The following is a 12,833-nucleotide window of genomic DNA, read 5'->3' on the forward strand; positions in this document are numbered from 1 at the left end:
CTGCTTTATCATGTTTTGTTGAAAGAAACGGAAGCCAGGTAGGCTTGATTTGCATTAAACTAGTACGTCGTCTTCTTTAAGCCTAAATTTAATGGGTGTGAGTCTAATCCTTTTAACGTTTTAAATCCCAGCGAAACGGTGATAATTTGGCCCTGGGTCACATGACGCCCGTTGAGCGGCGGACTGGCCAGCAGGGGGAGACATTACCCAATTTAACTGTGAGGAAGTGGGGGGGGGCGCAGACGCTCTCCCTAGTCAATGAATAAATCATTTTATAAATCTGGTGGTAGATAAACAAATTCCCCCAGTTACCTAAAATGGTGCAAAGTTGGAAGTGGGTGACGTTGTTTGGAAATGCTGTATAAGACAAACCGGAATCGAGCTGTTGGGGTTTTCAGTTCCATGCAGGGATAACAGCGATGGACTGTATGGTCTCATTACGGGGACAGACGGCCATACCGGGCTGCTGCTGCCGTTACTTGCACATAATGTGATGTCATCATTGGCAAGATGACTTCACTGGCTGTGTGTGTGCGTGTGTGTGTATGTGCGTGCGTGTGCGCGCACGGAGGGAAGTAAGCCATCATTCAGTCGGTGCCCCAACAATTCACACCGAAAGGGGAGCGATCCGATCTCTTTATTTTGCGCCTTTTTTGAATATTTTATAGGGGCAGCCGGTGTGTGTCGCTTGTGATGTTAAATCGGGACAGCCTCTTCCGCCTCACACACCCCACACCACCGCCGCCACCACCATTAGAACCTAGACTGAGCCCTCAGTACTAATTGGATCATTAAAGGTACATGCGGATATGAATTCGGCCGAGCAAACAGTAACGTGGCTCATAACGTTGGGGGTCCTGGAGTCACCAAAAAAGACCATTTCGGATCCGGAGGGTTTCCTGCAGTCATCTTTAAAAGATGGAGTGGTGCTGTGCAGACTGCTGGAGAGACTGCGACCCGGGACAGTGGACAAAGTAAGAAACACAATGTAGGAAATCGAAAATGCTGAACTTGGAGAAAAAACAACAACAACAACAACAACAACAGTGGAGTGGTGTAATGTCTATGTTTGAACAACCCGAATTAATTCAGTGTTCGTGTTTTCAAGACGGCACTAAGATGGTCTTCTTTAATATGCCCTTTTTATATTTGTTCTTATAAAAAATGTATTGCACGTGTTTGTTTTTTGTAATGATTGACGGTTTCATGACACAATATCAGATGGTTTCCTAACAAAAACTAAACGTGCTCAGATCACTCTATAGGCTGGTGCGCGCGCACGTGTGCACGCGCGCGTCTATGTCCGTATGCGTTTGTGAGCACAGAATTTATCTTTTTTGAATTTGTCTTTCATGTGGACCGTCTCAACATGCCTATCGCAGATCAACCCCTATTTGCAAAAGATGAACACATTTTCTAAACATTTTATTTTGCATCGCTTTAAGCACATTTAACGATATCTCATTTTTGCTCATTTACCAACAGAGCGTCTTACTGCAGACACGCCGATGACTAAAAATAACTTGTTCCATCAACTAGAAAGCAATAATGGACAGTATCCCTCTTATAGTATCTGGTATGGTGAGTTCGTGTGTTCTCTGGGCTTGTCCCACCTCAGACAAGCGTCCGACCGTGGCGCAAACGTATAGTTCCATAACCCAAACAGTAATTCGCGCATGCGCAATTACATTTTGGCAGGATCGCTCGGCTAGGTGGCAATGTCCGAACACCTTCCAGTCGCCAAGTTTAAAGGCACGTAGACTGACTGGTAAAGCTTCTGTGTCCGTCTTTAGGCCCACGCGTCTCACAGCTGGACACGTTAGACTGTCTTTCTCTTTTTAACGGGTTTATTGCCGCAGACGGCTTTCCACGTCACTGTTGCGATCAACTGTATAGATCGATTTATCCATCTCTCTCTATCGCTCTCTCTCTCTCTCTAGCACACACACACACACACACACACACGTCATTTCCTCTTTATTCTAATCCGACTTCCCAAAGATACTGGGGAGGAACAAGTGCAGGAGCGGCGGCTGGAATAAAGATTTCTTTCACATGGAAACTCCCCCCCCCCCCTTAACGAACCAACATCGTATCGCCTCGGGGGAGGGGGAAAGGCAATCTAAGTGGTCGTACTGACGAGGAGGGGGGGGGGGTGTCGATGTTTGCTGCCCTATTGAAACACTTTGCTCCACCTGTCCCGTAGGTTTTCCAGGAGCCGAGGAGCGACAGCGAGTGTCAGAGCAACATCAGCGGCTTCGTGCGAGGCTGCGCGGCTTTCTACGTGGAGGTCAGTCGGTAATCTAAACGGCACCGTGCAGTAAGAGCAGAACTGTGGAAATGCATCCGTTGTTCCTAATGCACTCTGGGAAATGGGCGACCGCTCATTCATGCAAGTTAGCCCGCATTCGCAGCAAAAGCTTTTAATGGGGGAAGTATGTGGAAAGACCAAGAACTCCTTAAGTTATTTTTTTGTTTTCCCCCCATCCATGAACTTGATCATGAACGTAATTCAAATACCAACATCCCCGGCGTTGTCCCAATTAGATCAGTGGCTCGTTGCCAACCGTAATAAGGCACGCTTTGGTCATGTGGCTCGTCATTATGCATGCAAACAAGCTGCAGAGATGAGCCCGGGGTGGTCTGACTGAAGTCGTGAGGAGGCAGTAAACAATACTTAAGATATGACCGGTTACCTAACTGTGTGGGAAGATGATGGATGACTAGATCCACTTACTACTAAGCCTCAGTTCACACCCACGGTGTGACACACCCTAACTTTAGATCACCCCTAGTCTTTTGCATGCATGTGTGACTACACACCCACACACAAAGGGGAAATGATGTAATGTTTGTTGTTGGAAAAAGCCATAGCATCATCAAGCAAAGGCTCATATTATGCAACAGAGGAGTCCCACTTGGCAGGCTGTTAATGGGGTTGCAGTTCAGTGGGTTCTTTTTGCTTGTTTAATTTGGGCTGTAAGCTGCTTTGATGTCCCCAACAGCTCAGTATCAGCCATAATGAGATTTTCTATTTTCACATTTGTCATGTTTGCTATTATTATGCGATTAAGTTTAAATCTTCCAGGTGAAATGACCGGATGCCGGTCGGCACTGTTGGCATTTACATGGTTTCCGCACAAGCTTTGCACACTGAAACCAATGCATGGTGAATGTCTGCAAATGTTCGCTGTAAAGACCGGGGGGAAGATGAGGTAGAGGAAGGACAAATGGTAGAAGAAAGCGAGGCAGTGGATCAAAGCGAAGTGGAGGAAAGGGTAGGAGAAACCAATCAAACTTTTTTTTAACCGTGCGTAGCACATTTCATACAGAAAAGTGCAGTGCAGTGCACTATCTATGAGAAAGTAGTGAGGAGAGGGGAGTGGCTGGTGAGATGAGGAGAAACATGGAGAATAAAGGAAGAATGGGGAACACAGAAGAAACCAGGAGCAGGAGAGCGACATTACCATCTTTTCATCTGTGCACTTTCATATAATGTGAAGTGCACTGCCTTGCATTTTCATGAATGAAATGTGCAGTATAGACAACATTTGATTAGACTGACAGAAATGAGGAGAGACAGGACAGAAAGGAGGAGGAGTGGAGCGATGGGAAAGTGGGGGCAAGAAGAAGGAAAGGGATGTGAAGAGGGATGGAAAGGGGAGAGGAGCCGTGCATCCACAAAATAAACAACGTGGACACCTACTCACCCAGGGTCCATTCATTTAGTTTGATCCAAACGGGAAGGGATGCGGCGACAGACACCTGTTTATCGTCAAAGCAAAAGTTGGCCGCTGTTTTGACCTCCTGCAGACATCGTTCGTCCGTGGCCAGTCACGTGCTCATAATGTTGTGTGTCCCACCTCGACTTGTCACATCGGTACTATTTCTACGACCCGTCTCGCTACCCCTTAATGCCGTCGATAGCAATGCCATGACGACGGCGCTTCGCAAGTCCTCCACCATCATGCAGCAAAACAATTCTCTAGATTCGGAAACTCCTCTGCTCATGCTAGACAGATATTGACCCCGGGGTTTTGTCCTTATCTGACACCGGTAGCGTCACATAGCCGGACACTGACACCAACTTTCAACAGCGCGGCTGATTAGGCTCTTTATGTGTAGTCTAATATTTTTGTTTTCTTGAAGCATAAGCTAACTCATAATATATCAGTAGGTTGTGCAGCACTCGCAGCAAGCTGATCAATCTGCTGAAGGCGTTTGATAATGGCAGGTATAGTCTGATCTGCTGTTTTTCTGCTGCCCCTCTCATTGAAACTGCTTGTCTTGTCTCTATTGATTCATTGCTTATATTCACATTGCTGAACAACAGAGGTTAACACACCATCCGAGTTGTTGGTTTTGAGTTGAAAACCACCAGAAGTGACGAGACTAGATCCGCCCGTGCAGCTTGGTTGCAGCCGGCTCTGTTGGGCCGGCATGGCTCAGGAGGTACAGCGGGTCTTCTAGTAATCGGAAAGTCAACGGTTCAACCCCCGGCTCCTCTAGAGAGCGTGTCGAAGTGCCCTTGAGCAAGACACTGAACCCCTAACTGCTCCTGATGAGCAGGTTGGCGCCTTGCATGGCAGCCTCCACCATCAGTGTGTGAATGGGTGTGTGAATGGGTGAATGTGAGGCATACACTGTAAAGCACTTCGAGTGATCGGTAGACTAGGAAAGCGCTGTATAAAGGCAGTCCATTTACCATTTATCCTAAAATGTCCAGAGAAGTGTTTAAAGTACGTCGTGGCTAGTGGCCGTCTGAATGCCGGGGTCAGAAAGGCTACTCTAAAAGATGAAGCCAATGGCTGCTTGATAACTATCTGTTTATTTTGGTCACACGTGTAATCCACCGGATTATTCCACTTCAGTGATATAATCTGACGACTGTGAATTAATGCTGGATTACCGTGCTTGTGAAACATAAAGGATACCAAGATGGATAGCCCTTTTATTCCAGTTTGCATACCTTTATTTCAAGGGTCATCACGTTTGTATCCATGATTAACATTTATCCGTCCGTGCTGTATGAACTGTTGCTTTTGCCTCTTAAATACAGTCAAAACGTCCCTTTCATTTCAATCAAGTGTTGAAATATTCCAATGGAACAACAAAAAATCCCATTTTCTGAGCATCTTTCATTTCATTGTTGTGATTTATTTAGTGATAGATAAATTTAACATTTTCCTCCAATCAAATCTCAGTAATCCTGTAACATGCAACCTCTACTGCCCTTCCAGTGATGTTGTTGCAAGATGTTATGTAGGCTTCGTGCAGCCTTATAAGGACCCTACATCAGTCCAGTTTCAGAATAGTGTCAGTCGCACGTCAGCATTGAGGAGATACAGATGATTTTAAATGGGGGAGGTATAGACTGTTGTTATAGGCTGTCCGCAGGACGCCAGTGGAGATGGAAATGGGATCAGAGGTCCAGGCGGAGGGGAGGAGGAGGAGGAGGAGGAGTAGGAGGAGTCGGTGTAATTCAACATGGCAGGCGCCCAGTGGATTTTCCAATCAGGTTGATTAGGGCCATGTCAGCTACGATGGTCGGAGCCAAAGTCTGCATTACTGTTGTCTGGAGGGAGACAGATTGGCAGTTCTGGTCCTGACATGGCCTCACTAAACTAAATTAAACTAAACTATCCAGACACACACACACACACACACACACACACACACACACACACATACACACACACACACATATATAGTATATACTATATATGGGTTTAGCAGCAGCATGTCAACTAAGGGAACATCCAGACTGTTTGAAAAAGGCATCATGGGTGCAGGAAACGTGTACTAACATCGCTATGGATGATTTTTGACTACCTAAGTTAACCAATGGAAGTTATTACGGTATTTATTGGTAAACAGGAAGCCTGGCGATAATTCAGTGTCATAGTTCATCACCGTTCAGTGCTTGCATTAGGATGATATTCGAATACTGCCATATTGTGGCACACAATATTGTCAAAATTGATGAGTTTGAGAATGTGTTTTCTCACAAAATGAGGTCCAAAATATTTGAAAGAGTATTATTTCAACACGGATTTTGTTTCAATAGGATCCCTTACGTTACCAAGCAGTTCAATGTAATATTCTGTAATAGTGTAGGAAAGATATCATGATGTATTGTGATATGTGCTTATAGATATCGTGTAAAATTCCCAGTGATTATCCTGAAAATATTTTCCATTTCGCCCAGCATTAGTACAAAGTACTTAGTTAGTACTTAGTTTGTAATTAGTACTTTTTTTATTTAAATGTGTACCAAGGACTAAAAATTGAGCACAGATATATGGAAAAGTCATTTTCTACAACTTTTCAATGTATATTCATTTTGCATAATTGCCATCCTATACACAAGATGATGCATAGAGGTTGAAGAATTAAGTTACCTGTTAACATATATGTCAGAAAATACATAATTAACTGTCTATAACTGTCTTATGTGTCGCTAACAAAGTCTCATACTTGCAACAACATCCAGATGCTATTTTAAGTCTACAGTGGTTGTTGCCTAGCAACGTAAGACAAAAAGTAAGATTAGTAATCAAGTTTACTTGTTGCTGGGTGACATCTTGGGTTTTATTGATCATGGAGTGTAGACCGGAGCGCCGCTGTTAAAACTCGGCGTGGCGCCAACTGAAAGGTCAGACCTGCTGTGTGTCACCACCGCATCAAAACAAGATGGACGAGTGAGCCAAGGGGGGGGGGGGGTAACGATTAATATTGTTGTCATTACTTCATATCAGGTGACACGTCGAGGCTTCATACACCCGTGTGGCAGACTGCAGGAGTGAAAAGGTGTGTAATGTGTGTTTTTCTGCGGAGGAGGTGTGCGTCAGGCTACCTTTTAGATTTATTCTGCAGTTGCCGCGAAACGGCGAGCTAGGCGGGAAATACTCATCAATACATCATACACAGTAAGTCCATTTTGCTCCACATAATTGGATTACATCTAGTTTACAACGCATATTGTGTTTATGTCGTGTTGCGTAGGTCGAAATTACTCTTTATTGATCTGCCGTGTAATTCGGGATAATAGTAACTCCGTGAAAAGTATTTGGTCTTGTTGTTGAGTAAAAGTCGCTCTCAATCTAGAGAGGAATGTGAAATCAGGATTTCTTAAAACCTGCATTCGCTTGATACCCGCAGTTGCTTTGGTAACCTAGCTGTACGGTGTAGTAGTTCGGCGTTGATTTTATTACCCCAGGGGGGGGAAAAACCCCAACTAAACCTTCGACATTGTACCTCAAATAAGAGCCCTACCCTGTGTCGTCTGAAGTTTAGTTTTGTACACACAAGATTATGAGTTTGTGTGGTACTTTGACGGCCGCTGTGCGTGTGTGTGTGCGTGCCAGGGAGAGACATGGTAAAATGTGGGAGATTACAAGGGGAGCTCAGACTTTGACTAATCCCGCAGCAGACTGCTGGGGAGGTGGGAGGTGTGTGAGGAGGGGTAGGAAAGCCTCATGTGCTGGTTTCGTAGCGTCTTGATTTTAGACTGTGCAAAGGTACGTGGGTCCCCCTGCAGAACTACGTGCAACACATGTGAGCTGTTATCAGCGAGGCGAGGCCCTTTGCCTTGCTGTGTTCAGGATTTTGGGCGTGCCTCCCGCCGTGTCACGGGCCTATCCAAACACTTTGCTCCTTTATCTTTCCTGTCGCTGTTGGGGGAGATAAGTGGACCATGGACTTAACACCTTTTTCAAACAGTGTCTGTCTATCGAGGCGTTGTCTTTAGACACCTGGGGCCATAAAATTCAGTTTTGGTTTGGACGACTGTGTCTCTAAACTTGCCCCCGGGACACTTAACTGTGTTAAAACCTCACAAAACACACAGAAATGAAACTGTTTAGGTTATTTTGCTTTTAATGTGACACAACATTTTATTTGTATTTTTTTTTCAAATATCAGATGAATGGTCTTTTTATTTATTAATTACAAATTTTATTTATTTATTTACTGTGATGGGCTGGCGGCCTCTCCAGGGTGTCTCCCCGCCTGCCGCCCAATGACTGCTGGGATAGGCTCCAGCATCTGCATCCCGCAACCCCGATTGGGATAAGCGGCTTGGATAATGGATGGTCTTTTTATGTTAATCAGTTAATTCTCCTTTTATTGAATTTTTTTTTTTTGCAAGCACTTGTTGCAATCTGCATAATACCAATTGGGTTTTAATGACACACTGTACTTTTTCTGTAGTGGTTTCTTATGCATGCAGTACCTTAATGGTCACATGCAAGGTCAATTTTCATATGAAATTTAGAAATCCATCCATGACTTTATTGCTATGTGTGCCATAATCTGGCCAGTGTGTATTGATTTGGAAAAAGTCCAATTCACATCTATGGGACTTTCTCTGTTTTTGCACATTGGGGTACAACTAACCCTCAGCAGGTCCTAACAGGACATCAGGTGTCATTTATCACTTTGATTTATGATGAATATCCCTGGGATATTGTTGTTTGGATCAAGTTCATGGAAGATTTATGGCTCATCATTACCATGAATCCGGTGCCGGTCTGTCACTTACATAATCAAAACACATTTGCATTGCGCGGCTGCATGTTTGCTTGTGTTTGGGTTGAATAAACAAAGGCAAAGTAAAATCCAAATGTGTTATTCATCACATGAGGTCACAGTTATCTACTTTTAGAAATGATTTGGTAGTTAGCTGTGTCTGCCTTATAGTTTTTTCCATAATTAATTTGCAGAAATCGCTGTTCAAATGATTTCAGCTCAGTGATCGTGTCCCTATCTGCTTAATGCTGGATGCACGAACCAAATTTACATTACATGATGTTAAGCAGTCCCATTTCACCCAGTAAGCACCAGCTCCTTCCATAATCCCTCAGTAAACTGGTGCACGATGGCAGGACACATCTGGCCCGCTTGGCAGCGAGGCGCTGAATTGCTTGAAGTACGAAAGTGAACGTTCATAGACACAGTTATAGTTGATGACGTTGTATAGCTCAGTTTCTTTCTTTTTTTTTTAAGCTTTTGTGAGTCAAATAGACACATTTTGTTTATGTGACGTACCAACGGGAGACATTGTAAGGTTTTTGGACAGTCGTGTCTGAAGTGACCAAAATTAAACTTGCAGGTAAGGTCCACCTTGATGTGAATGGGTTACTGTGACATGAACTTCTCTCCTCATATCCGAGCTCCTCTTTTCTCTTGTAGCCATTTGAGGTCAGTGACCTTCATCAGGGGGTTAATTTCTCCAAAGTCCTCAACTGCCTGCTAGCCCTCAACAAAGCGACAGAAGGTAAGGCCGTGTCTTTGTGTCTCTATGTTAAGCTCTAACTGAATGATTTTTTTTTCTATTCTCATGCAGGACTCATTGCAGCATGACCCGAATCGTTCTGTCTTTTCTCCATCCATCCAGTAACAGGTGCAGGCGGGGACGGTGTCGGTGTTCGTCAGTCCTGCTCCCTGAGAATCAAGTCGTTCGATTCTCTGAACGCTCAGGGTCGCTCCTCAAAAGTGCTGCAGCCTCAGTACCGCAGCCTGGTGAGTCGCCGACACACCCGCCGCACAACACCAACCGCATTTCCACATTGAGGGGGAGTCTATGTTCAAAAATATTGAGAGAAATAAAATCCTTTGACCTTGCGTAAATGCTTTTATGCGCGCTTGATGTAGAGAAGGTGAGGTCATGTTAATAGCGACTGAACGTTTTTCCAACGGAGGGAGATTCTTGTAAACCTTCGCCGATGTTTTTCATGGTGCAGCCCTGCACAGAGACATTATTTTATAACGGGAAACCAGCTAATGGAAATGCAGCTAATTTGGATTTTTTTTTTCCTTTACTTTCCCAAAGTTTGTTGGAAGTTGAATTAAAACATTTGCATGGAAGCATGCAAGTAATGAAAGTTTCTACATAAACTCAAACACGCTCTCGTGCTTGTAAACCCCACTTTACTAGCAGTAGTGCCATTAAAACAAACTGTGGAAAACTCAAAACAGTACACAGAAACATGGCTGCTGACGTTGTACAATGGCACAAACTAACAACACGGCATCCAGCTCCCTCCAGCCCTCCTCTTTTCCTTTCTCCTCTTTCCACCTTGCCTCCCCCTTCCCCTGTGATTCACGTTCCCCTTTTCACCATTTTCTCCTCACTATTGTCTCTAATCTGCCTCTCCCTTCTTCCATCACTCCTTGGTTGTCTCTATCTGTCTCTCTTGTCATACGGTTGTTTCTCTTCCCATCTCTCTCTCTCTCTCTCTCTCTCTCTCTCTCTCTCTCTCTCTCTCTCCCTCTCCCAGGACATGTCAGAGGGCAGTGGGTGTGGCCACGTGCTGGTGAAGGCCCGCTTTGCCTTCCAGCGGACCAATGAGGACGAGCTCTCGTTCTCGAAGGGTGACATCATCAGCGTGACCCGGCAGGAGGAAGGCGGTTGGTGGGAAGGCTCCCTCAACGGACAGAGTGGGTGGTTCCCCAGTAACTACGTGCGAGAGGTCAAAGGAAACGGTGGGTGTAACGCTCAGTGTCTTAAGCGCCAAACATTTTTCACTCTTGTCATTGTTTGTGTCAGTGGTGACTAGGGTTCAGTTCCTCATCCGTCCTCCTTTCATTTGTCATAATCACGGCCTAACCACAACTCGAGTGTCTGCAACCTAAAGAGACCAAATGAGATGTGATTCTCGAGCGTCTTGGTCAAGCTGGTCAATATGCACAAATCCTGTTATGTCCCCCCCCCCCCCTTTCTTCATGCACCCCATCTGTCCTGATGCTTTTTCACTGTCCTGTCTAATAAAGTTTGGGGGGAAAAAAAGAGAAATGGAAAGAGACAGTTCTCCGTTGCCTCGGGTAATTCTGTTTCCCCAGCAGACTCTAATTTTGGGGTACCTCAAGCATCCATCCAAGGTCCTTTCTGTATTTGTAGACTCCAAATTGGTAATGTCAAATATTTTTTAATCGCTATCCTGATGTTGCAGCTTCATTTGCCTGCAAGACCCAGTGACTAAAACAGCTTTGATGAGCGAAGTCCAAAGTTGAGTCATGATCAAAATGATTGTCTTGTTCATTCATAACAGGACATAGTATACATTCATAACAGGACATAGTATATGTCTGACATTACGTTATTCCTCCCTTCTCTGTGGAAGAATGCATTCATAACTAACAGCTGCATCTTTGCCTTCACTTTAAGCCTCATCTGCATCTGTGACTTGTCCCCAGTGTGACAAGACTAAGAATTTAAACTCAAATGGGGACCGTTTAACTTTTATTACACCCATCATATGTCGACTTTTAAAGGGAGAGCATGACCTTTAACAGTAAACTCTTATTTTGCAGTCGTGTTTCCAGCTGCAACCCAGTAAAAACCCTGGGCCCAAAATTCCCGTTTATTTTATAAAGCCAAATATTGTAATAGATTGAAAATGTTAATGCTTAGTCTCATTACTTAAGCTTTCCTCAGCCTCAGAAATGGCTGTCTGTCGTGTTTGTGAGTGTGGTGCCGTGTCTTTTCTGGTGGTCGTCCTTTTGCAGTTATCGGTGGTTTTAGCACCGGACAGGGAGGAAGGAAGCGAGTGAGGAAGGAATGAAGTTCGTCAAGCAAACAAAGACAGGAAGGTTCAGAGCCGGTTATATGGAGCAAGCCTCCTGGGCCGAGGCTAAAACAGGGATACGAGGAGGGTGGCTAAACAACATCATCACAGTACATGCTTTGAAAGTGCCTCCAATTCAAATAAAGTGCCTCCAATTCAAATAACCAGTCGACCGTTTCTCATATCGGAGACTGATATTGCAAATGCTGCATATGGGCTAGTCAACACATACTGCTCTTCATTTTAGTTCAGTGCTGAAGGTGCATGACTTGCATCATACCTATCGCAGATGTTGGATCTCATGTATAGCGATCGCCTCCAGTTATTCCAGTGGCTGTTTGCTATTCGATGAGGAAGCTCCTTAATGTTGTTAAGGCGAAATAGCGATCTTTATTTCTGTTTTGCTTTTTGATTTGATTTTTTAGATTTCCTGGAAGCTGAAAGCCCGGCTCTAAATCTCTGTGAGCAGAGTTAGAAGAAAGTGGAAGGATATATATATATATATATATATATATATATATATATATGTATATGTATGTATGTATGTATGTATGTATGTATGTATGTATGTTTATATATATATACATATATATATACACATATATATACATATATATATATATATAAACTTGTTTTTAAACTTAAGCCCCTTTAAGAGTCAGGCTTAGCAATGGGTTGCAGAATCTTTTGAACTGATTTGGTATTGAACAAGCTTGTGTCAGCTGGCCGCTGTGCACCAAGCTGCAATGTAATCGTTTACCAAACCATGTCCACTGGAAGAGCTCATTTTTGGCACTAACAGGCTTAGGGTCTAAAGAGCCCTGGCTGGCCATCTCTCTCTCGTAGACCATGGTAGAAGAGTTTGAACCACCTCCGATGCTCCTGGCCTTATTCCCCTTCCACCTGGTCTCTTGCACACACAGTATACCTACCTTCCTCCTCTCCATCATATCAGCCAGCTCTCTCTCTCATTACCAGTCATAGTGCCAACATTAAGTTCCCACTCTCACCTCCACACTCCTACCCTTCCTCCTCTCCTGCTGCCTCTGGACATGCCTTTCCCCTCTCCTTCGCCCAACAGTAGCATAGTTTCCACCAGTACCCTGCTGGCCGTACTGGTGGCAGTTGTTGGTAACCCGGGCCTCGACTGATCCAGTATGGAAATCGGATTTATGAACCACATATTTTTGGGGTGGCACAGTGGCCCAGTGGTTAGAACTGTCTACGTCACAGCAAGAAGGTCCTGGGTTCGAACCCCAGGCCGTC

General features: G+C 44.4%; 1 protein-coding gene across 2 annotated transcripts in view; it reads left to right on the forward strand.

Moving 5' to 3' along the window:
* The first annotated feature begins 606 nt into the window (after positions 1-606).
* The window catches only part of arhgef7b (Rho guanine nucleotide exchange factor (GEF) 7b), a 34,835-nt gene continuing 22,608 nt past the window's right edge, over positions 607-12,833 (forward strand). For both annotated transcript variants that reach the window (XM_056301609.1, XM_056301607.1), the window contains exons 1-5: positions 607-974; positions 2,207-2,290; positions 9,193-9,277; positions 9,398-9,522; positions 10,281-10,485. In XM_056301609.1, the coding sequence (XP_056157584.1) occupies positions 810-974; positions 2,207-2,290; positions 9,193-9,277; positions 9,398-9,522; positions 10,281-10,485 (664 nt within the window). In that variant the 5' untranslated portion in view covers positions 607-809. The remainder of the gene's footprint in view (positions 975-2,206; positions 2,291-9,192; positions 9,278-9,397; positions 9,523-10,280; positions 10,486-12,833) is intronic.

This window comes from Lampris incognitus, chromosome 21, assembly GCF_029633865.1.
Source record: "Lampris incognitus isolate fLamInc1 chromosome 21, fLamInc1.hap2, whole genome shotgun sequence".
NCBI classification, from domain to species: Eukaryota; Metazoa; Chordata; class Actinopteri; order Lampriformes; family Lampridae; genus Lampris; species Lampris incognitus.